The sequence below is a fragment of the Pseudophryne corroboree genome, chromosome 2 (assembly GCF_028390025.1).
Source record: "Pseudophryne corroboree isolate aPseCor3 chromosome 2, aPseCor3.hap2, whole genome shotgun sequence".
Classification (NCBI taxonomy): Eukaryota; Metazoa; Chordata; class Amphibia; order Anura; family Myobatrachidae; genus Pseudophryne; species Pseudophryne corroboree.
The window spans coordinates 809402821-809429896 of record NC_086445.1 but is presented as its reverse complement, the minus strand read 5'-3'; the positions used below and the strand labels follow the sequence as shown (position 1 = coordinate 809429896).

General features: G+C 48.0%; 1 protein-coding gene across 4 annotated transcripts in view; it reads right to left on the bottom strand.

Moving 5' to 3' along the window:
• The window catches only part of NME7 (NME/NM23 family member 7), a 522975-nt gene that overhangs the window by 223972 nt on the left and 271927 nt on the right, over positions 1-27076 (bottom strand). For 3 of the 4 annotated variants that reach the window (XM_063955652.1, XM_063955653.1, XM_063955655.1), the window contains 3 exons: positions 17189-17396; positions 15988-16029; positions 14902-15007 (listed from right to left, as the gene is read on the bottom strand). In XM_063955652.1, coding sequence (XP_063811722.1) covers positions 14902-15007; positions 15988-16029; positions 17189-17396 — 356 coding nt within the window. The remainder of the gene's footprint in view (positions 1-14901; positions 15008-15987; positions 16030-17188; positions 17397-27076) is intronic. The other variant, XM_063955654.1, reaches the window with a different exon arrangement.

The window sequence follows — 27076 nt, the reverse complement described above, 5'->3', positions numbered from 1 at the left end:
GTCTGCCAGCACACACCACAAAGCGCTATATAAACAAGGGATATCCTTATATTAAGTGCTCCCTTATAGCTGCTTTAATATATATATATATATAGCCATTAATGTGCCCCCCCTCTCTGTTTTACCCTGTTTCTGTAGTGCAGTGCAGGGGAGAGACCTGGGAGCCGTTCTGACCAGCGGAGCTGTGACAGAAAATGGCGCCGTGTGCTGAGGAGATAGGCCCCGCCCCTTTTTCGGCGGGTTCTTCTCCCGCTATTTTTCCAGTCAGGCAGGGGTTAAATATCTCCATATAGCCCCTATGGGCTATATGTGAGGTATTTTTAGCCTTGTATAAGGTTTATATTTGCCTCTCAGAGCGCCCCCCCCCAGCGCTCTGCACCCTCAGTGACTGCCCAGTGAAGTGTGCTGAGAGGAAAATGGCGCACAGCTGCAGTGCTGTGCGCTACCTTATGAAGACTGAGGAGTCTTCAGCCGCCGGTTTCCGGACCTCTTCACGCTTCAGCATCTGCAAGGGGGTCGGCGGCGCGGCTCCGGGACCGGACTCCACGGCTGGGCCTGTGTTCGATCCCTCTGGAGCTAATGGTGTCCAGTAGCCAAGCAGCAAATCCACTCTGCATGCAGGTGAGTTTACTACTTTCCCCCTAAGTCCCACGTTGCAGTGATCCTGTTGCCAGCAGGACTCACTGTAAAGAAAAAAAAACCTAAACTAAACTTTCTCTAAGCAGCTCTTTAGGAGAGCCACCTAGATTGCACCCTTCTCGTTCGGGCACAAAATCTAACTGGAGTCTGGAGGAGGGTCATGGGGGGAGGAGCCAGTGCACACCACCTGACCTAGTAAAGCTTTACTTTTTTTGTGCCCTGTCTCCTGCGGAGCCGCTGTTCCCCATGGTCCTTTCAGGAACCCCAGCATCCACTTAGGACGATAGAGAAACTATGCAATTCAGAGTCGTACGTACAGGGAAGGGAAAAATGTTTCTGACAGACCATTTGTACTTAGCATGGGGTTGGTGCTACTACTTATACGAATGACAGTTGAAGCGGCAGCGTAAAATCAGTGGGCAGCATGGCTTTCCACTTCAGGCACATGAGTCCCCACATTAGACTTACAATTATCTCATTAAGGTAGTAAATCTGTCTTCCAGGATGCCCGGAAACTACAGTCACTTTCTGTGACTCAGAATCAGGCTGCATATAAAATAAAATATGCAAACTTGATGGGTTATAATCTTGTATACAGAGGAAAGGGCAAATGTTTAGCTACAAAGTATGGTCTTAGGCGTATATTTACTAAAGTGGTGGTTTTTAGAAGTAGATATGTTGCCCATAGCAACCATATTCTAGCTACAGGTTGAGTATTCCTTATCCAAAATGCTTGGGGCCAGAAGTATTTTGGATATCGGATTTTTCCGTATTTTGGAATAATTGCATACCATAATGAGATATCATGGAGATGGGACCTAAGTCTAAGCACAGAATGCATTTATGTTACATATACACCTTACACACACAGCCTGAAGGTCATTTTAGGCAATATTTTGTTATAACTTTGTGCATTAAAAAAAGCTTATGTACATTCACACAATTCATTTATGTTTCATATACACCTTATACACACAGCCTGAAGGTCATTTAATACAATATTTTTAATAACCTTGTGTATTAAACACAGTTTGTGTACATTCTCAGTCTCACTCAAAAAATTCAGTATTTCGGAATATTCCGTATTTCTGAATATTTGGATATGGGATACCCAACCTGTATTATCTTCTACAAGGTGCTAAATAAATGATACGTAGAATCTGATTGGTTAGGCAACATCTTCACTTCTAAAAACCTGCACTTTAGTAAATATATACCAAAGTGTCAATTTTTAGCAAAATTGTATATTTCATCAAATGGCAGTGTCTGCTTTCAGGAAAGGTCAAAGTTTGTGGGGTTAAAACAATGCTTTGTTATGTTCCTTTAATGAATAAAAATAAGATTTTACTTACCGGTAAATCTATTTCTTGTAGTCCGTAGTGGATGCTGGGGACTCCGTAAGGACCATGGGGAATAGACGGGCTCCGCAGGAGACAGGGCACTTTAAGAAAGAATTTGGATACTGGTGTGCTCTGGCTCCTCCCTCTATGTCCCTCCTCCAGACCTCAGTTAAAGAAACTGTGCCCGGAAGAGCTAACAGTACAAGGAAAGGATTTTGGAATCCAGGGCAAGACTCATACCAGCCACACCAATCACACCGTATAACTTGTGATAAACTTACCCAGTTAACAGTATGAACAACAATAGAGCATCAGATCAACCCTGATGCAACTATAATATAACCCTTATGTAAGTAATAACTATACACAAGCATTGCAGAAAAAGTCCGCACTTGGGACGGGCGTCCAGCATCCACTACGGACTACGAGAAATAGATTTTTTTAAATTCAATAAGTTTTTATTGTCTTTTTCAATGCTTTAACATTTAACCATTGCCAAAGGCAAACATAACGTACATACATCTACTGGACTAAAACTTTCAAACAGATAGAGTGCAATAAAATCAACAACATGCTTACGGTATTACATAGGAAGCTTAGTGTGATGTGGTATTAGGTATCCCATTCATAGTCATAAATAGCAATAAAGCAGTGGTGACCTATTATTCTTTTATATTAAACACACATTGTATTATCTTTTGTCATGGCATTATCGTGCCTTTGAATCCGGCCGACCACGGGCCACTCATCCCAGAGATCCCACACAGAGACCACTCATATCAGACAGTTAAATAAATCTAGGGTTCAGCAGTATTCATCCGTGAAGCAAAATAGCGAGAGCTCATCCACTTTCCCCAAATAGCAATAAACTTTTTTTCCGCATTCCTGGCCAGATATACAAATTTTTCATGAGCGACGGATGTATTAACCAGCGCAATCCAGGATTGTAGCGCTGGGGCTTCATTAGCCATCCAAAGTCTGGCTATGCAAACCTTGGCCAGAGCACAGAGGTTTATAACATAGCGTCGACTGGGCGGATCTAGAGCTTCCTCATCTATAGTTGCTAATAAACAAGAGATAGGTGTAAGTACTGAAGAGGGGATACCCGTACCAACTATGGCACGTATAACCTCCTCCCAAGAAATCGACACCAAGGGACATAGCCATATCATATGCCAAAAGTCTGCTCCCAGACTGCCACATTTGGGACACTTTGAACTATGGGATCCCCCTATATGTGATAGTCTCAGGGGGGACATATATACCCTGTGTAGCACGAACAACTGAATTTGTTGATATCGGACAGATGATGTTGAAAGCCTGCACGATCCCAGAGCACCCTCCCACAAATCATCCGACACTGGACCTAGATCAGTTTCCCATTTGGTCTTGAGGGCACTAAGGGGGTCTATATGATGCATTTGAAGTAAACGGCCATATATTTTGGAGACTAAATGACCAGATCCCACCTTCTGCAACAGCAATTTGACCGGTGAATCAGTAAGCGCCGGTGGGCCATCGGGGAATTGGGCAGACATAGCATGTCGCAATTGAAGGAAGCGAAAAAAATACGCAGAGGGGACGTTAAATTCCTGTTGAATCTGCTGGAAGGATCTAAAAAACCCGTCAGTGTATAAGTGCCCCAGTGAAGTTACTCCCCATGGTTCCCACACCTCCCTGACTTGAAGCTGACACAACTCCGGCAATCCATATTTATTGTCCAGCGGAGTGTCAGGGTCAATGCCCTGCCCCTGCATTATCCGATGCGCCAGCCTCCAAATAGTAAGATATTGTTTCATGAGTGGTAGTGCCGACATTTTGACGCCTCCACAGAGAAGCAGTCTCAGTGGGGAGCCTCCTGGATACTCCTGCAATACCAACTGTGAGTGCAGACTTGAAGTGTCAGAATCATTAACCCATTCCCATAGATGTGCTAATTGTGCTGCCAAGTAATAAAAACCAAAGTTGGGAAGAACCAGCCCCCCTGAGGTTTTGTGCCTGGTCAAAGTATTAAGTTTCAGCCGTGCCCGTTTACTAGCCCATACCAAAGAGGATATCAAACCATCTATCTGTTTGAAAGTTTTCTGGGGGATATATATTGGGGATTGTTGTAGTATGTACAGGAGTTTGGGCTGAAAAACCATTTTCACCATGTTAACCCTCCCTGTAACTGTCAGGGGCAATTTCCCCCAAACCTTCACCTTATTGCGAAGATAAGATATTTGCGGTGTAATATTAAGGGAAGTAAATTTATGAGGGTCATTGGATACCCAAATGCCCAGATATTTAAAGGAATTCACCCATCTTAGCGGGAGAACAGCCAATGGGGAATCAGGGACCTCGCCCTGAAACGGGATAATGGAGGATTTCTCCCAATTGATCAGGAGCCCGGAGTAACAGCCGAACTTGTTAATAATATCTAAAATCTTAGGCATAGACTCAGCATAGCGATCCACAAATAGCAGGATGTCATCGGCATATAGAGCTATTTTCTCCTCCCTGGTGCCCACGGTGTATCCAACAATTTCAGGGTTCGCTCGCAGAAGACATGCAAGGGGTTCAATGGCTATAGCAAATAGAGTAGGGGACAATGGGCATCCCTGACGAGTACCTCTAGACAATGGAAAGGAATGTGACACAAAGCCATTCACCGCCACTCTAGCCATGGGAGAGGAATACATCAAGCGGACGAATTTAATAAAGCTGGGGCCTATACCAAACTTGTGCATGATACTCCACAAGTACTCCCACTCCACGGAGTCAAATGCCTTAGCGGCGTCCAATGATACTACTATGGATGAGGGTGCCTCACGGGGGACCTGGAGATGGGTAAATAATCGTCTGAGATTAATGGATGTTGACTTATTAGGCATAAATCCCGTCTGATCTGGGTGTATGATCTGCGTAATGACTTTATTTAATCTACACGCCAGGATTTTGGCCAGAATTTTAATATCGGTCGGTAGAAGGGAGATAGGTCTATAAGAATCAACCTTCCTATGGTCCTTATCGGGCTTCGGAAGGACAATAATCAATGCCTCCGCCATAGATAATGGGAGGGATTCCTGTGTGAATATCTGATTATATAGCTCAAGTAATTGGGGGACAAAAAAATCTAAATGGCGTTTATATAGCTCAGACGGTATGCCATCGAGCCCTGAAGCCTTCCCATTGGGGGCAGCATTGATCGCATCCACAATCTCCTCTGGCGAAATAGGTGCCTCGAGGAAGTCATGCGCCTCACAAGTTAGCAAGGGGAGCTGTATATTCTGTAGATATTCGTCTAGTTGCATCGGGGTGCAGTCTAATTTAGAGCTATATAATCGCCTATAATACGACACGAATTCCGACGCAATCTGCGGGGTCTGCGACACAATGGTACCGTCTGAGGCCTCTATTTCAACTACGGTGTTAGCGGATCTCTCACCCCGTGCCAGGGAGGCTAAATAAGATCCCGGCCTATCCCCGGAGGCGTAAAAGGCGTGAGAGGAGAAGAGGAGTCTATGCTGAGTCTTATCCATTAGACATTCCCTCCACTCCCCCTGAGCCGTCAACCATGCAGATTTGGAACTATTCAAGCAGTCCTGTAAATATTGTGCCTCTGCAGCAACACTTTTGGTCTCTAATTCGGACTCCCGGTGCCTGAAAAAGGTTTTTAAGTTAGCCACTCGTTTAATTAGGGTTCCCCGCAAAAAGGCCTTGAACGCATCCCATAAATTAGAGATAGACTGCCCATCTTTGTTTATCTCGAAAAATTCCCGCCATGCAGTCACCAAATCGGAGCCATCTCCCATATGTACCAGCCAAAACGGATTAAACTTCCACACTGCCTGGCCTCTAGAGCAATTAAAATCCAGGGTCAGTGTTAAAGGGGAGTGATCCGATATACCCCTAGTCTCATATTTGCTATCCCGGACCCCAGGAATCAGATCGCTCGATAAAAGAGCCAGGTCAATCCTAGAGAACGAGGAGTGGGAATGTGAGAAGCATGAATACTGTTTAACAGATGGATGTCTCAGTCTCCAGGGATCAACCAGACCCAGCCCCGAGACAACATCCGCAAGATCATTTCTACCAGAATGTGGACCAGAGGGGTTAGTAGAGAATCTATCCATCGCTTTATCTAATACATTGTTGAAATCCCCCACACAAACCACGGGTATACCCGGTGACAAGGCCATAAACTCTGCAACCCTTTTCAGGACATCGGAGGAGTACGGAGGAGGCACATACACGGACAGTAAAAGCAGAGGGGTACAGTGGATCTTACACTTTAGAAAGACATATCTCCCCCATGGGTCCGTTTGTACTGACTCCATCACAAAGGGAACAGTCTTCTTTACAAGGATAGAGACCCCCCGGGAGGCAGAAGTGTGTGTAGAATGGAATGCCCATCCTACCCAAGGTCTCTTAATGGCTAGGGTCTTGCTGCCCACCAGGTGGGTCTCCATAAGACATATCACATCAGCGGCATACTGCTTAATTTGTCTAAGTACCAGAGATCTCTTAATTTTGTCATTGAGTCCCCGCACATTCCATGACACTATCCTAAGTCCAACCATGAGGGGTCGTTTTGATCATAATAGAGGCTACAGCCCGCAGCCAGCCAGATCCATCTTCTCTGCAAACAAGTACAAGGCACCACCGCTCAATGAATAGGTTCGTAAGCCACACACACTCAAATTCGGAACATCCATACCAGAAACAACCGTAACCATTAACTTCCCCCCTCCCCCCACCCTGTACACTACTCCCAACCTGCAGCATACTTGGATCCCCTAACCTAACACTGGCTCAAACCCAGAGCACACAACTCGTTACCCTCTGGGTGAAGCCAAAAATATAATGGCCCTCAGAAAGAAAGAAGAGAAAAAAAACAAAAACAAAACAAAGCATCCCCAGCCTTTAGACTAAGTCACCCCCACAAGAAAGAAAAAGGGGCGAAGCATACAAAGTCACTCCCCGAGTTTCAAGAGCAATATACCATCGGGTGTATTCGGACCACAAATATATCCCTCCTCTCCCCCATCTCTCCCAACCCACACATCCTAGCAATATAAGTATATTAATTGGCTTGTGTGAGAAGGATAACAAGACAGAAGACCTGGTGAGTAATTATCCCCCCCTCCGCCCTCACATCCTCAGGAAGCAGTTCTTTGACACTTAAACATTTTCCACATCCTTCATCCCCCCAATATATATGCAGATAATCTTATCCTGTCCATAAAGTCTCTTGCAACCTCAGTCACAGGAAATAATCACGGATCAGCAAGAGCCCGTCTCGCCGGGAAGCGTCTATCCAGCCATATCATCGCCTCTCGAGGAGCCGCAAAAAATTTGGTTTCACCATCAGCTACTACTCGTAATCGTGATGGAAAGAGCATGGCGTATGGCAAATCAAGTACCCGGAGTCTCCTCTTAACAGGGAGAAATTGAGCTCTATCTTTCTGCACCTCCACCGCAAAGTCTGGGAAGACCGATATTGGCGACCCGTTCCATTTTAGAGGGCCTTTCGTGCGAGCAAGTTTCAGAACAGTGTCCCGGTCGCGGAAGTGGAGGAACTTGGCGATGAAGGTACGGGGCGGGGCCCCCGGAGGCAACGGGCGCATCGGAACCCTATGAGCTCGTTCTATGGTGAAATGAGACGAGAATTCCTCGGGTCCAAATGCCTTCCGAAGCCACTCCTCTAGAAATTCCTCAGGAGATGAGCCTTCCTCCTTCTCGGGCAAGCCTATGAAACGGACATTATTGCGACGTAGGCGTCCCTCCATATCCGTTAGTTTTTTGCGCACATCAGTCATTTGAGACTCCAAAATATCAGTACGCCGTCCCAGCGGGGTGACAGTATCCTCGACGTTGGAGATACGGGTTTCGGCCTCACCCACCCTCTCTCTCACCCGTTGTAGGTCTTGATGTATAATGGAGAGATCAGACTGCACCTGCCCAATTTTATCGGCCAAACGGGCCTCGCTAGCTGTCACGGCATCCAACACTCTTTGTAAAGCAGCATCAGGCGGTTCTGCTGAGGCAGAGCTGTATGCAGGCGAAGGGGGCGGAGACTCAGCTTGTGTAGTTTCCCTCCTCTGTTGTTGGGGACCGGGGTTGCGAACAAACTTTTCCATTGCGCCCGCCGCCGCGTTTTGTTGGCGGCCTTTCACCATTTTGGATAACACAATGCCGCCGTATTCGACTAGTTATATATCCAAGCAATGTAGGCAGAGAGAGGGGGCGCAGGCACCAACCCGCTGTGTGAGGGTCAGGAGACGCAGGACAAATATATATATATATATATATAAAAGGACCAATGTTCCTGGCAGTGTTGCTGCGTGTCGGCACTATGAACCTGGAAGCTGTGGTCTGAATCAGGGAGTCTGGCAGTTTCCCACCTGTACAGACAGTACCTTCCCGAGGCAGAACAATGCAGGTCCTCTTATATCTTTTACCAGCCTCCAGTCAGGTCCAGCTGCCCATGCTGCATGTAACAGACACTTCCTGCAGGAGGGGTTTGGACAGGAGCAAAACTGAGCCTGCCGCCAACCCCAAGATGGCGCCCGGAAACCCCACAGATAGCCCAGTTAATGTTATATCCCCCCCAGGGACAAGGGCCCCTGTAGCAGGCAGCGGGGGTGGGCAGCTTTCGGCGCACTGGCCGCTTCAGAGCTATCACCGGGCTGTCAGGGGCGGGTGGCGGATCTCCGTGTATGCGGCCCGCCAACCGCAAGATGGCGCCCGGCGGCTTCACACAGGCTCCACGGCCGCGACAGGCGCGCTGGACGTCCGGCGGGGAAACGAAGCAGGAGGGTGTATTATGCAGGTGGCGGGGCCCCCGCGGCGTCCACTCTCCGATCGCAGGGCACTTCAGGAACGCCGGGAGGGAGACGAGTGGCACAGCTCCCCTGCAGCACCATCCAAGATGGCGCCGGCCTCATGCAGGTCAGACCAAACAGTTTTTCTAACGTTCCCAGCAGGGACACCGAGCTCCAAATTTATTTGAAATGAGGTCCAAGTCGGGCAGCAGATAATCATAAAGCCGCACAGGGCCACTTATACAGTCACTTAGGGGGTGCAGGATATATTAAGGATAATGTCGGCTGGGGAGCTAGGAGAACACGTCCTACTCCATTACTCGTCAGGCCACGCCCCCCTACGAGAAATAGATTTACCGGTAAGTAAAATCTTATTTTCTCTAACGTCCTAGTGGATGCTGGGTACTCCGTAAGGACCATGGGGATTATACCAAAGCTCCCAAACGGGCGGGAGAGTGCGGATGACTCTGCAGCACCAAATGAGCAAACACAAGGTCCTCCTCAGCCAGGGTATCAAACTTGCAAAAGTGTTCGAACCCGACCAAGTAGCAGCTCGGCAAAGCTGTAATGCCGAGACCCCTCGGGCAGCCGCCCAAGAAGAGCCCACCTTCCTTGTGGAATGGGCTTTTACTGATTTTGGCAGCGGCAATCCCGCCGCAGAATGAGCGTGCTGAATCGTGCTACAGATCCAGCGAGTAATAGTTTGCTTTGAAGCAGGAGCACCCAGCTTGTTGGGTGCATACAGGATAAACAGTGACTCAGTTTTCCTGACTCTAGCCGTTCTGGCTACATAAACCTTCAAAGCCCTGACCACATCTAGTAACTCGGAATCCTCCAAGTCACGAATAGCCACAGGCACCACAATAGGTTGGTTCATATGAAAAGATGACACCACTTTTGGCAGAAATTGCGGACGGGTCCGCAATTCCGCCCTGTCCATATGGAAAACCAGTTAGGGGCTTTTATGTGACAAAGCCGCTAATTCTGACACACGCCTAGCTGAAGCCAAGGCTAACAGCATGACCACCTTCCACGTGAGAAATTTTAACTCCACGGTTTTAAGTGGCTCAAACCAGTGTGACTTCAGGAAACTCAACACCACGTTAAGATCCCAAGGTGCCACTGGAGGCACAAAAGAGGGCTGAATATGCAGCACTCCCTTTACAAACGTCTGAACTTCAGGAAGAGAAGCCAGTTTCTTTTTGAAAGAAAATGGATAGGGCCGAAATCTGGACCTTAATGGAACCCAATTTTAGGCCCAAAGTCCCTCCCGACTGTAGGAAGTGAAGGAAACGGCCCAGCCGGAATTCCTCCGTAGGGGCATTCCTGGCCTCACACCAAGCAACATATTTTCGCCATATACGGTGATAATGTTTAGCCGTCACGTCCTTCCTAGCCTTTATCAGCGTAGGAATAACCTAAACCGGAATGCCTTTTTCTGCTAGGACCCGGCGTTCAACCACCATGCCGTCAAACGCAGCCACGGTAAGTCTTGGAACAGACAGGGCCCCTGTTGCAACAAGTCCTGTCCTAGAGGCAGAGGACATGTGTCCTCTGTGAGCCTTTCTTGCAGCTCTGGATACCAAGTCCTTCTTGGCCAATCCGGAACAATGAGTATTGTTCTCACTCCTCTTCTTCTTATGATTCTCAGCACCTTGGGTATGAGAGGAAGAGAAGGAAATACATAGACCGACTGGAACACCCACGGTGTCACTAGAGCGTCTATAGCTAGCGCCTGAGGGTCTCTTGACCTGGCGCAATACCTCTGTAGCTTTTTGTTGAGGCGGGATGCCATCATGTCTACTTGTAGCAGTTCCCACCGACTTGCAATCTGCGTGAAAACTTCTTGATGAAGTCCCCACTCTCCCGGGTGGAGGTCGTGCCTGCTGAGGAAGTCTGCTTCCCAGTTGTCCACTCCCGGAATGAACACTGCTGACAGTGCACTTACGTGATTCTCCGCCCGGCGAAGAATTCTGGTGGCTTCCGCCATCACCACCCTGCTCCTTGTGCCGCCTTGGCAGTTTTACATGAGCCACTGCGGTGATGTTGTCTGACTGAATTAGCACCGGTCGGTCGCGAAGCAGGGTCTCCGCTTGACGTAGGGCGTTGTATATTGCCCTTAGTTCCAGGATGTTGATGTGAAGACAAGTCTCCTGACTTGACCACAGACCTTGAAAATTTCTTCCCTGTGTGACTGCTCCTCACCCTCGGAGGCTTGCGTCCGTGGTCACCAGGACCCAGTACTGAATGCAGAATCTGCGGCCCTCAAGAAGGTGAGCACTCTGCAGCCACCACAGGAGAGACACCCTGGCCCTGGGGGATAGGGTGATCAGCCGATGCATCTGTAGATGTGATCCGGACCACTTGTCCAACAGATCCCATTGAAAGGTCCTCGCATGGAACCTGCCGAAGGGAATGGCCTCGTATGATGCCACCATCTTTCCCAGGACTCGCGTGCAGTGATGCACCGACACCTGTTTTGGTTTTAATAGGTCTCTGACCAGAGTCATGAGCTCCTGAGCCTTCTCCATCGGGAGATAAACCCTCTTCTGGTCTGTGTCCAGAATCATGCCCAGGAAGGGCAGACGAGTCATAGGAATCAACTGCGACTTTGGAATATTTAGAATCCAGCCGTGCTATTGTAACACTTCCCGAGAGCGTGCTACGCTGATCAGCAACTGCTCTCTGGACCTCGCCTTTATGAGATCGTCCAAGTATGGGATAATTGTGACCCCTTGCTTTCGCAGGAGCATCATCATTTCCGCCATTACCTTGGTAAATATTCTCGGTGCCGTGGAGAGAACAAGCGGCAACGTCTGGAATTGGTAATGACAATCTTGTACCACAAATCTGAGGTACGCCTGATGAGGTGGATAAATGGGGACATGAAGGTAAGCATCCTTTATGTCCAGAGACACCATAAAATCCCCCCCTTCCAGGCTTGCGATGACCGCTCTGAGCGATTCCGTCTTGAACTTGAACCTTCTCAGGTATATGTTCAGGGATTTTAAATTCAATATGGGTCTGACCGAACCATCCGGTTTCGGTACCACAAACATGGTCGAATAGTAACTCCTTCCCTGTTGAAGGAGGGGAACCTTTACCACCACCTGCTGAAGATACAATTTGTGAATTGCAGTTAACACTATTTCCCTCTCTAAGGGGGAAGCTGGCAGAGCCGATTTGAGGTAACGGTGAGGGGGCATCTCTTCGAATTCCAGCTTGTATCCCTGAGACACAATCTCTATAGCCCAGGGATCCACCTGGGAGTGAACCCACTTGTGGCTGAAATTTCGGAGACGCGCCCCCACCGGGCCTAGCTCCGCCTGTGGAGCCCCAGCGTCATGCGGTGGATTTAGTGGAGGCCGGGGAGGACTTCTGTTTCTGGGTACTAGCTGTATTGTGCAGCTTCTTTCCTCTACCCCCCCCTGCCTCTGGCAAGAAATGACGCACCTCGGACTTTCTTGCCTTTTTGTGATCGAAAGGACTGCATTTGGTAATACGGTGCTTTCTTAGGTTGTGAGGGAACATATGGCAAAAAAATTGACTTTCCAGCCGTAGCTGTGGAGACCAGGTCCGAGAGACCGTCCCCAAACAACTCCTCACCCTTGTAAGGTAAAACCTCCATGTGCCTTTTTGAGTCGGCATCGCCTGTCCATTGCCGAGTCCACAGGACCCTTCTGGCAGAAATCGACATTGCATTTATTCTAGTGCCCAGTAGGCTAATGTCTCTTTGAGCATCTCTCATATATAGGACAGCGTCTTTTATATGCCCCAGGGTCAGTACTATAGTATCCTTGTCCAAGGTATCAAGTTCCTCAGATAAGGTATCTGTCCATGCTGCTACAGCACTACACATCCAGGCCGACGCAATCGCCGGCCTTAGTAAGGTACCTGAATGTGTATAAATGGACTTCAGGATACCCTCCTGCTTTCTATCCGCAGCATCTTTTAGGGTGGCCGTATCCTGTGACGGTAGGGCTACCCTCTTGGATAAGCGTGTTAAAGCTTTGTCTACCCTCGGGGAGGATTCCCAGCGTAACCTGTCCGTTGGCAGGAAAGGATACGCCATAAGCATCCGTTTGGAAATCTGCTGTTTTCTATCTGGAGATTCCCAAGCCTTTTCACATAACTCATTTAACTCATGTGAAGGGGGAAAGGTCACCTCTTGCCTTTTTTCCCCATACATATAAACCCTCTTGTCAGGGACTGGGGTTTCCTCTGTGATGTGCAACACATCTTTCATTGCTATAATCATGTAACGGATGGCTTTAGCCATTTTAGGCTGTAACTTTGCATTATAGCCATCGACACTGGAGTCAGAATCCGTGTCGAAATCTGTGTCAACAATTTGGGATAGTGGGCGCTTCTGAGACCCTGATGGCCTCTGCGACATAGGATCAGGCATGGGCTGAGACCCCGGCTGTCCCAAGGCTTCAGCTTTATCCAACCTTTTATGCAAGGAAGTAACATTATCATTTAAAACCTTCCACATATCCATCCAATCGGGTGTCGGCGCCGTCGGCGGCGACCCCACATTCATTTGTTCTCGCTCTGTTTCCACATAGCCTTCCTCGTCAAACATGCCGACACAAGCGTACCGACCCACCACACACACAGGGGATGCTCTATTTGAAGACAGTTCCCCCACAAGGCCTTTTGGAGAGACAGAGAGAGAGTATGCCAGCACACACCCCAGCGCTATATGTCCCAGGAGTCACACAGTAACTTAGTGTTAAACCCAGTAGCTGCTGTATATACTGTTTTTGCGCCAAATTTATGTGCCCCCCCTCTTTTTTTACCCTTTTCTACCGTGATTCTGCAGGGGAGAGCCTGGGGAGCTTCCTCTCAGCTGAGCTGTGGAGAGAAAATGGCGCTGGTGAGTGCTGAGGAAGAAGCCCCGCCCCCTCAGCGGCGGGCTTCTGTCCCGCGTTTCTGTGTAAAAATATGGCGGGGGCCCATGCATATATACAGTGCCCAACTGTATATATGCCCACTTTTGCCAAGAGGTCTCTAATTGCTGCCCAGGGCGCCCCCCTCTGCGCCCTGCACCCTACAGTGACCGGAGTATGTGGGTTTAGTGTGGGAGCAATGGCGCACAGCTGCAGTGCTGTGCGCTACCTCATATGAAGACTGGAGTCTTCTGCCGCCGATTTCGAAGTCTTCTTGCTTCTGTCACCAGCTTCTGTCTTCTGGCTCTGCGAGGGGGACGGCGGCGCGGCTCTGGGATCGGACGACCAAGGGTGCGATCCTGTGTACGATCCCTCTGGAGCTAATGGTGTCCAGTAGCCTAAGAAGCAGGACCTATCTTCAGTGAGTAGGGCTGCTTCTCTCCCACGTAGCAGAGAGTCTGTTGCCAGCAGATCTCTCTGAAAATAAAAAAAACTAACAAAATACTTTCTTTTTAGCAAGCTCAGGAGAGCTCACTAAGTAGCACCCAGCTCGTCCGGGCACAGATTCAAACTGAGGTCTGGAGGAGGGACATAGAGGGAGGAGCCAGAGCACACAAGTATCCAAATTCTTTCTTAAAGTGCCCTGTCTCCTGCGGAGCCCGACTATTCCCCATGGTCCTTACGGAGTCCCCAGCATCCACTAGGACGTTAGAGAAAACAGGGATCAAAAATGGGATCTGACAGCCATAAAATTGCATTGAATTTTTCTCCTAGTCCGGCTGAACACATGTCTACAAGCTGTATCTACACTACTTTTCTGAGATATCAGTATCAGGGAGACTTAGGGGCTACCTGACCACACTGCCACAAACAACATACCGTTGCCCGATTCCACAGGAATATACTGGCCAAGAGGTCACACCCATTTAAGAAATTCAGTGTATGTTCAAAAACAAAATCTTATTTTCATGATTTCTTTGGAAACAAATGGATAACATAACAGCTAAAAGAAATATTAATTCTAGATAAAAATAAATAGCAGAAATACAGGATAAATATTGTAGTCATATTCAGACCACCTAAACATGAATATCAGTTCCGTTTTAAAAAGCTTTCTTTGTAAAACCAGTGACGATATACATGAAAATATGATTTGAACATAAAAATACCTTTTTTAGTCATCATATATAGTGTTACTTTAAGTGAGAAGATAAATATGCCTACCTTCTAACACGGCATGCGGCTTAATAATGCAGCAAGTACACTGGGTGAATGTTGCAGTGTTTTTTGGTCCTCGACCTCCACTGGATGGAAAGAAAAACTCTAACTCCTAATATCGGAAAGAAAAACCATGAATATATTTCTGTGTTTTGAAGGAATAGCAAACAAAAAAAACAACAACAAAAAAAACCTAGTGTCTCAAAAAGCTAAAACTAGAGGCTATAATCCCCAGCTAAACAGATTCCAAAATAAAATACTACATTACAATGAGGTTTATTCATCAAAGATTATGTCTTTTACAAGACACATATAAACTTATATATACGTATATATCACCTAATTACCTATGGGATCCTAACAATAACAACTTTTTTTTGTATGAAAACTGCCATCCACTGCTTGTAAGCTCTGTCATGAGCCGGGCCTTCCATAATGTCTGATTTCAGTCACGTCTGCAATTAGTTTGTCTACCTTGTATGTTCCTGTTTTATATTTGTTCTGTTTCCACCACTGTCTGGCCCTGAAGAGCAGTGACACCTTATAAATCAGGCAGAATAATAATACTACAAATGGTAACACGGGCACAGGACGATTGGAAACCTCAGGGAAGTATACAGAAAGAACCTGTTGCTATGGTGAGGGAGCGAGCAGAGACAGTGCATCATCTGAGTTCTCCGCTGTATATAGGTCTTGTGTAATTATATTGATTTCTACCACAAAGCAAGAAGTCTGTTTGCCTCATTAAATATGCATTGACTGCTGGATAATTACAAAGAGAATGGAAAAGCTTCTATACCATACTTAAAGGGCAGATATTGGTAAATGTATCTGTTACATAAAAAGAATAAAGCTTTTATTTTTTTAAAAGATACATGCAATTAGTGCTACCTACTCAGTGTTTTACTAGATTGCATTGGTTTCTATATTAGCCTACATCTATAATACTTATGTCAAGCTCCATAGAACAAAATATCTTTTTACATTAGGTGAAAAACTGATGAATAAACCTCAGTGCATGAGCCATGCAGAAAGTCTATGCAAAAATAACAAATCATTAAACAAATGTCTAACTATTCTGTGCTAGCATACCACTTTATTTGTATGAACTGAGGCATCAACAATTCTGTCAGGCTACATGGAGAAATGAAGAAAATATAAACAGTACATTAATATTATTATTATTATTACTAACCACAGACATTGCCATACTGTTATCCTACATTCACTTATATATCCCATATAGTCATCAATATATACTGTATAGCCTTTATCAGTTGGGCTCAAAATTACGTTTATATCATTTGCAAAATCCCGTTCCCCTTGATCTCGAGAAGCAATTGCTTGTCAGTTCTTTGGTTTATAAACGTAAAATTAGGTTAAAGCACATAAAAATATAGACTCAGAATGGCTTTCTTGTACTAAACTAGTTAGCAACAACATTTCTGTCCTTTAATGTAGACTGTAGAGGAGCATTGGCCCTCATTCCGAGTTGATCGCTCGCTAGCAGTTTTTAGCAGCCGTGCAAACGCATAGTCGCCGCCCAAGGGGGAGTGTATTTTCTTTTTGCAGGAGTGCAAACGCCTGTGCAGCAGAGCGGCTGCAAACACATTTTGTGCAGAACAAGACCAGCCCTGTAGTTACTTATTCTGTGCGATGATTGCTGCGACGAATGACACGGTAATGACGTCAGATACCCGCTCAGCAAACGCCCGGCCATGCCTGCGTTTTCCCAAACACTCCCAGAAAACGGTCAGTTGCCACCCAGAAACTCCCACTTCCAGTCAATCTCCTTGTGACCGTCAGTGCGACTGAAAGCATTGCTAGAACCTGTGCAAAACCACAATGCTTTTTGTACCCGTATGCTGCGCGTGCGCATTGCGGTACATACGCAGTTTAGCCGTTTTTTTAAATGATCGCTACGCAGCGAACAACGGCAGCTAGCGATCAACTCGGAATGAGGGCCATAGAACAGCAGATCAGCGCATATCTTTCACACAGTGCAGGCAGCCATTTTGTGGACTGAAAGTAGGAGAACCATTTTAAATTTGAAACAACTATTGGTAAACACTTAGGGGGAGATGTATTAAAGTTTGGAGATAGATAAAGTATAAACAAATTAACGCCTGTCATTTTTCAAACACAGCCTATAAAATGACAGTTCGAAACTAATTGGTTAGTACTTTATCACTCTCTGCTTTACCTCTCCATGCTTTGATACATCTCCCTCTTAATCCGCTCATATTGTATGTATAGAAATGTATTAGATTCAGAGGTCTAGTTGAACACTTACACGGGCAGCTGAAGCCATAGAGTCAGAACCATGAGCGGCATTCTTTGTTCCATCAGTGCCAAATCTGGCTCTGATACTTTCTGGAGACTCACTTCGGGCAACACTACAGTTTGTTGGACCTAGTAATTTTCTCCAGGAAGATACAGCTTCATCTCCAATTACCTCCATTGCAACGATTGGACCACTTGACATAAAACTGACCAGGTCACTGCAAAAAAAAATAAGATTTTAAACCTACCGGTAAATCTATTTCTCCTAGTCCGTAGAGGATGCTGGGGACTCCGTAAGGACCATGGGGTATAGACGGGCTCCGCAGGAGATAGGGCACCTAAAAAGAACTTTGACTACGGGTGTGCACTGGCTCCTCCCTCTATGCCCCTCCTCCAGACCTCAGTTAGAGAACTGTGCCCAGAGGAGATGGACAATACAAGGCAGGATTTAGCAATCCAAGGGCAAGATTCATACCAGCCCACACCAATCATACCATGTAACCTGGAACATACATAACCAGTTAATAGTATGAACAAACGACAGTAACGGTCCAAGACCGATGTCAACTGTAACATAACCCTTATGTAAGCAACAACTATATACAAGTCTTGCAGAGTTTCCGCACTGGGACGGGCGCCCAGCATCCTCTACGGACTAGGAGAAATAGATTTACCGGTAGGTTTAAAATCTTATTTTCTCTTACGTCCTAGAGGATGCTGGGGACCGTAAGGACCATGGGGTTTATACCAAAGCATCCAATCGGGCGGGAGAGTGCGGATGACTCTGCAGCACCGACTGAGCAAACGCTAGGTCCTCATCAGCCAGGGTATCAAACTTGTAGAATTTAGCAAAAGTGTTTGACCCCGACCACGACGCCGCTCGGCAAAGTTGTAAAGCCGAGACGCCTCGGGCAGCCGCCCAAGAAGAGCCCACCTTCCTAGTGGAATGGGCCTTAACCGAATTTGGTACCGGCAATCCAGCCGTAGAGTGAGCCTGCTGAATCGTGTTACAGATCCAGTGAGCAATAGTCTGCTTTGAAGCAGGAGCGCCAATCTTATTGGCCGCATACAGGACAAACAGAGCCTCTGTTTTCCTAATTTTAGCCGTCCTGGCTACATAAATTTTTAAGGCCCTGACTACGTCCAGGGATCTGGAATCCTCCAGGTCACCAGTAGCCACAGGCACCACAATAGGTTGATTCAAATGGAACGACGAAACCACTTTAGGCAAAAATTGCGGACGTGTCCTCAATTCAGCTCGATCCACATGAAAAATCAAGTAGGGAGGGGGCGTGGCCTAACGTCTGCACAGCAAGGACGTGTTCCTGAAGAGCTCCGGGGCCCAGCGGTATAAAACCCCTGCAAAGTGCCTCCTGCTGCTGGCACCGGGCTTCCCCTGTCTGCCTGAGACCCCCTGGAGCCGGCTGCCGACGGTCACGGAGCCGGGGGACAGCCTGCTCTGTCCCTGCGGGTTGTGGCCTAGGCGAGCCGGAAAGCCGGGGACTGGAGTTTGGGGCCGACCCGCGAGTTGAGCTCCACGGCGCGGGTGCCCCGCGACCGGGCCGGAAACCAACAAGGGACCCCTCCTGACGTCCCCACATCTCCTACCTGCACTCCCTAGGGCCTGCTGTTCCCTGCAGCAGTAGGGGGGACCCCCACACAGCCCCACAGAAGATAAAAGAAGGGAGAGAAGCAGCTCTGTGTGTGCTGCGGCGGCCATCTTGGATTCCGGGGACACAGTCTGGAGTAAGCTGTGCGCTCCTGTGTGCAGCCCTGGATGTCAATATAACACTCAGGTAGGCTGCATTCCCTTCAGTGCACAGCCCATCCGGAATACAGTGAGTAATTACTGCTGCCACAGAAGCCATTTCTTATTTGCCCCCCTGCTCCATAGAAGCCTGTGACAGGAGTCCAGGGCCGCCATCTTGCTTCCTGGCAACCTGCCAGAGTTAAGATAAGCTGCACTATATCACACTCTCCTCACTCCTGCAGGACTATAGATTCGGACCTCACCTCCGCCCGTAGTGGAGACGACCAGAAAATGCTTTAACACCCACCATGCGTGCCCGGGCCACTATGAGAAAGGTCGGGCTGCGATCCACCCCAGATGCAGGGATAGCACCTGAAAGGGTTACGGCTCCAATACTGTGACGATCGGATCCATACATCCCCGAAACACTCTCAAGATGATATAACGCAACACAATAAACTACTACGCGTGCCATAATTAAGTAGCTGGACTTTATATATAATACTCCCTGGCACTTTACTCCCAACTCCGTTGCTGGAGTACCTAAAGCTGGCAAATCCATCCCCCTCTGGCGGCCGTTACTGTTAGCTACTTGTTCTACACTAACTGAAACCCGGAATACGTCGCAGTTTGGACCCCCGATTACTCTCTACGTACTTGCTGCGGCTTCCCCCTCTGTCCTTCGGGCTCCCTGGAGCCTGCAATACTTGTTTTCCATCCTCATAGGAACCCGGCACGGAGTAGTGGACCAACAGCCTGACCTGCCTGGATTACTCGCTCACTGTACAATCTACGGACTGTGTCCATCATCCAATAATTTTCTGATCCCTTTTCCTTTTTCTCTCCCACTCCCACCCCCCTTTTCATACATGCCATTATGTCCAAGAACAAAAAAGTAACGCAAGCCCCGACTAACTTCTTCGGCTCAAAATCTAAGGGCCCGCAGAACGCCAACATGACCTCGAGCTCCCCTCCCTCTCCGTGCTCTTCGGAAGTGGGTATCGATCCCCAGATACAGGCGGTAATGTCGAGCCTACTGGAGGGAGTGCAGTCTGCATTCAAACAGGAACTCTCGAACGCCATTGCAGAATTTAAGTCGGATCTCACAGCCCTTGGCAACCGAACAGACGCCTTGGAAACAAAGACCGACGATCTCTGCCGCTCCCAACATCGCCTTGACAGAGAGCTCACTAGGCTACACGAGGAAATGGAGACCCTTAAAGAGCGACAAGAGGACCAGGAAAATCGCTCGCGTAGAAATAATTTACGCATACGCAGTGTTCCAGAATCGGTCCTCGGCCCTTCGCTGCCGTCATTTCTGAGAGAATTCTTCATACACCTCGTACCAGACCTCACGGACGAAGAGTGTCTCTGTGACAGGGCACATAGAGCACTTCGTGCTAAACCGTCTCCTGCTCAACCGCCCAGGGATGTTATTGTCCGTTTCCATTATTTCCGCTCAAAAGAGAAAATCCTATCCTCCGTCCGAGACTCCCCAGAGATCCTGTTTAAAGGCATGCAGCTACAGATCTTTCAGGACCTGGCTCCCTCCACTATCCAAAAACGACGGGACCTCCAACCGGTCACCCGGGTCCTGCGACAGCACCAGATCAGATACAGATGGGGATTCCCCTTTCAACTCCACGTCTCGGCCAACAACGCTGTTCACTCTGTCAAGACTTTAACTCAAGGCCAGGAACTGCTTGCAAAGCTGGATCTCCTCCCTGCATCATCTGTAGCCGACATGGCGGCCTCATCATCTAAACCGCCACACTCTCAGTCCCCCCTGCCTGAATGGACAAGGGTGACACGACAACGCACTGTGGACAGCGACCCTCCCTGACCTGGTGTGACCCCCGCTACAGTTTGTCCACGAAAAATTGGTGCAGCCCTGAAACGAGCAACGGCTGCGGAAGATTTGACCTCCGTCCAAAATCTAATGTCGTAACTATTCTTTGTTATTGCTGTTATAGTTAAGTTTAATTAATTTGTACTCCTATGGTATCCCCCCCCCCCCCCTTTTTTTTTTTTTTTTTTCTTCTTTTCTCTCCCCCCCCCCCCCCCCCCCCTCCCCCTCCCCTTTATTTTTTTTTTTTTTTTTTTTTTCCCCCCTTAACTTTTTGTTTGTAATTTTACTGCTTGGACACAGTTCTCTGGGTTCTATATTATACCCTGTTCTTTAAAAATGAAAAATGGCCACGACCATTCTCAACCCTTGTGGCCCGGGTGACATACACCCTCTCACATGGTATCTCAGTTACCCCCCCACAATCCCTTATTGTTGCTTACATTGTTACTTATACAATTTTTTTTCCCTGCGGCCCCCGAATGGGACCCACAATTTCAGGGATGTTTCCCCGTTTGGGATTTTTCTTCTCTATGTTCTTCACCCTCTCCCTTTTCTTGTGGCCTCTGCTTGACCTTCCCGCTCCTTTTCATGCTCTACCCAGAGGGGTGGCCTCCTCCAGGCTCAAACTAAGTTATTGGATCATGTTTGGCAATTTGTCATATTCCCTCACGTGAATAGCCATGTCCCTTAAAATATTTTCGGTCAATGTAAATGGCCTGAACTCCCCTAGGAAGCGTACTGTGTTTCTGAGTGCTTGCAGACGTGAGAAAGTCGACATAGCATTCCTTCAGGAAACACATCTCACCGGTTCCCACACTCAGCTTAAGGGCAAATGGTTCTCCCAGTCCTACTTTGCCTCGGCAGACTGTAAAAAACGTGGTGTGGCCATTTTAATTCGCCGCAACATCCCGTTTATCCACTCTAGGACAGTGACAGACCCAGACGGACGGTTCCTTATGGTAATGGGTACCCTCCGCTCTATGGCTCTCACCTTGGTCTCCACCTACGCCCCCAACCAAGACCAATCTCTATTTTTTGACTCTCTCTCTAAACGCCTGTCACGAGAAGCACAGGGAAGCATTATCATGGGTGGCGATTTTAATACCATAATCGACCCGTCGTTAGATAGATCCGGCCCTCCACCTCACGCTTCCATGACGACCCTACCTCGGGCCTCCCGTACACTCACCGCCACCATGAAACACCACGGCCTTTGTGACACTTGGCGTGCCCAACACCCCCACACCAAAGATTTTACCCATTTCTCAGCTCCGCACCAACACTATTCCAGGATCGATATGATTCACATCTCCTCGGCCCTCGTACCTCTGATTACTGATGCGGGCATCACGCCACTGACATGGACAGACCATGCTGGGGTCTACCTCCTCATAGATATATACCGCACGCCCCGCCGGAAATATAAATGGCGTCTTGACGACTCGCTCTTGCAACACCCCTCTGCACTAGAGGAAATTAGACTGGCAATCACACACTATTTCACCGAAAATATGTCTCCTGACATCTCACTTAATGTCCTTTGGGAAGCTCACAAAGCCACGATTCGCGGCGCTTTGCTGGCGAAATCGTCGGCGATTAGGAAAAAAAACGCGCAGGAGATCGCCTCCCTCGAATCAGAAATAGCCACCTTACTATCCAAACATAAGGCATCCCCCGACGCTTCCCTGCTCCCTCAGATCGATTCCCTCCGGGGACAACTTAACACCCTCCTTTCTAACCGCGCAGCACTAATTCTTCGGAAACTGCAGCAACGTTTTTATGATAAAATGGACAAAATAGACTCCCTACTGGCCAACAAACTACGTCGCAAGCAGGCGTTGGGCGCAATAGATAAGTTATACTCGCCACAGAGGGGAACCTATACATATGACCCTGAAGTGATGACCGAAGATTTCCGCCTGTTTTATAGCTCCCTTTATAACCTGTCTGACCTGCCCCCTCTGTCGTCTGACGAGACTGGGGGAGCACGCGCATACTTGTCTGATACCCCCCTCCCAGCCTTATCTGACACCCAGTTAGAAACCCTTAATAGTCGGATCTCGGTGGAGGAGACAATAGCCGCCATACGTTCCATGCGCTCATCAGCCGCACCAGGCCCGGATGGCTTCACAGCCCAATATTATAAACTGTTCGCGAAAGAGCTTGCCCCACACCTATCCTCCCTATTTAACGATATTCTTGAGGGAGCCTCCTTCCTGCCGGAGACGACCCGGGCCGACATAGTGGTAATCCCAAAGCCTGACAAAGACCCGACCAGTTGCTTAAATTATAGGCCAATCTCCTTATTGAATGTCGACCTGAAAATATATGCGAAAATATTAGCTAACCGTCTGGCTCCCCTGATGCCCGGTCTGGTCCACCCGGATCAGGTCGGCTTCATCCCTGGACGCCAGGCGTCTGATAACACTAGAAGGGCTATAGATCTAATTTACTCAATTCAAAAACGGAAATCTCCCTCTCTCATTCTGGCTCTTGACGCAGAGAAGGCCTTCGACCGCATCTCATGGTCCTTTGCCTTTGCGGTCCTAGACAAAATGGGATTCTCTGGAAAATTCCTAGAGGGGATTAAAGCACTCTACCGCTCCCCATCGGCCCAGGTTTTGGTTAACGGTGTCTCATCCACCAGCTTTGGGATTACCAATGGTACCAGGCAGGGATGCCCCCTCTCCCCTTTAATCTTCGCACTAATCATGGAACCCCTAGCAGCAAAGATCCGTGATAACACCACTATCCGCGGAATATCCACAGGCCTATCCGAACACAAGATAGCGTTATATGCTGATGATGTCCTGATCTCCCTCACAGACCCAGCCCAGTCCCTCCCTGCTCTCTTATCTGAGATCAGCTCGTATTCACAGTTATCTGGTTATAAAATAAATATTAATAAAACAGAGGTCCTCAACTTTCATATCCCAGCAGCTCTCAAACAAGACCTTCAAACTATCCTTCCCTGTAACTGGTACGCAAAGAAAATCAAATACCTCGGTGTGTATCTGACCCATCATCACCATCAGCTTTTCCAAGCAAACTATCCCCGCTTATTGCAGACAATCCAGGAAGATTTGCTGGAATGGTCCAGCTACTTCATCTCATGGATAGGCAGAATAAATTCCGTCAAGATGAGCGTGCTCCCTCGACTTTTGTATTTATTTCAGACTCTCCCGATTTATGTTCCTACCTACGTCTTTAAGACATTACAACGCCAATCCTCCCTTTTTATCTGGAATCATAAACGTCCCCGCGTTAGACTCAAATTGCTTCAGCGCCCCACCAGAAATGGGGGCCTGGGTATTCCGGACTTTCAGAAATATTTTTATGCTGCGCAACTCTCTCAATGTGCACAATGGTGCAACGAGGGCGGGACGCGGAAGATTTGGGTGGGGATCGAGGCAGAGGAGACAGGTCTAGCTACACTATCTTCCCTATTATGGCTCCACCGGAACCAACGCCCCCGGACAGCCCTCTCACACCCTGTAGTAAGTCGCTCGCTAGCAACATGGGACCTGACAAACAGACGGTTCAGTTTGGCCCCATACCCGTCCCCGTTAATCCCGCTCTTTCATAATCCAGCCTTCCCCCCAGGTATGTGTAGAACCTCGCATACTTCCTGGCGCTCGAGTGGTTTGCTATATGTTAACGACATCACCTCAAATGCTACCTTCCCACAATTTGCAGATGTCCGAGAAGGAACGGTAATCCCTACCTCAGACTTCTTTCGTTATCTGCAAATTCGACATTTCCACTCCACCACTACCAATACCCTTCTCCACAGACAATTATCCCCCTTCGAATACATTAGCTGGAAACGCACCAGCACCAAGGGCCTCATCTCAGATATTTATGCTCTACTTAGCGATGACCCCACTTCACCCCGGACCCCCCATGAGTTAGCATGGGAAAAGGAGCTGGGATTTACTATAGATAATGAAGATTGGGTAGACATCTGGGATAATGCAGCCTCCAGCTCCATATGTGTGAGAATCAAAGAAAATATCTACAAATTACTATACCGCTGGTATTATGTTCCTTCCCGTCTACATACTATGTTTCCTGACACTCCAGATAGCTGCTGGAGGGGATGTACGGATGTTGGCTCATTCTTACACATATGGTGGACCTGCCCAAAAATCTTTAAAATTTGGGGTGAACTTATCACCTTGCTCTCGCGCTTATTTGACACCTCCATCCCCCCTGACCCCCAATACTTTTTGCTCCCCATGACCCTCCCTACTCTTAACAGACACCAAAACAAGCTATTTCGACATGTAGTATCGGCAATGACATGCCAAATAGCCACGGACTGGAAGAGCCCGACTCCCTCCCCAATGCCGGTGATAATCTCCCGAATTTGGTATGTCCACAAAATGGAATATATGACCGCTGTCATACGCAACACATCAAAGCAATTTGATAAAGTATGGTCCCCGTGGCTAGGCCTACAACAGGCTCCCTCCCCATTTGCAACATGACATGGCACACCGCTGATCTGCCCACCTCTTGTCTCTGAAGGCCACCCCTCCACCCCCTTCTACCCCCCTTCCTTCTTTTCTGAATTGATATGCTCTGTCCCCTCCACCTTTCTGACCCCCTCTATCCTCTCTCTGTGTATTCTTTTCTTCTTATTTCCTCCGCTAACTCTCTTTGACGGATGGCCACTCCGTTGCCGAGAGTTACCCACTTCAAATGCCTTAACTTTAATCTTTTACAAAAGAAAAAAAAAAAAAAAAAAAAGGATCCACTCAGTTGATGTAACAATTTATTGTAGCTACATTTGTTCTTTAAATGCCCATTCTGTCTGGGTGTTCTGTTATTATTGTAACCAATTTGTGATCCATCCAATAAAATGTGTTTAAAAAAAAAAAAAAAAAGAAAAATCAAGTAGGGGCTCTTGTGTGATAGAGCTGCCAATTCTGACACTCGCCTTGCTGATGCTAAGGCCAACAACATTACCACCTTCCAGGTAAGAAATTTCAATTCAACCTTGTTAAGCGGTTCAAACCAGTGTGATTTTAGGAACTGCAACACCACGTTCAGGTCACATGGTGCCACTGGAGGCACAAAAGGGGGCTGGATGTGCAGCACTCCCTTTACAAACGTCTGGACTTCTGGAAGAGAAGCCAATTCCTTCTGAAAGAAAATCGAGAGGGACGAAATCTGTACCTTAACAGAGCCTAATTTCAGGCCCATATCCACTCCTGTCTGTAGGAAGTGGAGAAGACGACCCACATGAAAATCCTCCGTGGGTGCATTCCTGGTCTCACACCAAGACACATACTTTCGCCAGATACGGTGATAATGTTTTATCGTCACCTCCTTCCTAGCCTTTATTAAAGTAGGGATGACCTCTTCCGGAATCCCCTTTTTTGCTAGGATTCGGCATTCAACCGCCATGCCGTCAAACGTAACCGCGGTAAGTCTTGAAATACACAGGGCCCCTGCTGCAACAGGTCTTCCCTCAGGGGAAGAGGCCAGGGTCTCCTGTGAGCATCTCTTGTAGAACCGAGTACCAAGCCCTTCGAGGCCAGTTTGGGACAACGAGTATCGTCTGTACTCTTCTTCGTCTTATGATCCTCAACACTTTCGTGATGAGAGGAAGAGGAGGGAACACGTAGACCGAGTCGAACACCCACGGTGTTACCAGTGCGTCTACTGCTACTGCCTGAGGGTCCCGAGACCTGGCGCAATACCTCCGAAGTTTTTTGTTGAGGCGTGACGCCATCATGTCTATTTGAGGAGTTCCCCAAAGACGTGTTACGTCTGCAAAGACTTCATGATGAAGTCCCCACTCTCCTGGATGGAGATCGTGTCTGCTGAGGAAGTCTGCTTCCCAGTTGTCCACTCCCGGAATGAAGACAGCCGACAGAGCGCTTACCTGATTTTCCGCCCAGCGAAGGATCCTTGTGGCTTCCGCCATTGCGACTCTGCTTCTTGTCCCGCCTTGGCGGTTCACATGAGCCACTGCTGTGACATTGTCTGATTGAATCAGAACCGTAAGGTTTCGAAAAAAAACTCTCCGCTTGTCGAAGGCCATTGTAAATGGCCCTGCGTTCCAACACATTGATGTGTAGACAGGACTCCTGGTCTGACCAAAGACCCTGAAAAGTCTTTCTCTGTGTGACCGCTCCCCATCCTCGGAGGCTCGCGTCCGTGGTAACCAGGATCCAGTCCTGAATCCCGAACCGGCGACCCTCCAGCAGGTGAGCACTCTGCAACCACCACAGGAGGGACACTCTGGTCCCTGGGGACAGAGTTATTTTCCGATGTAAATGCAGATGGGA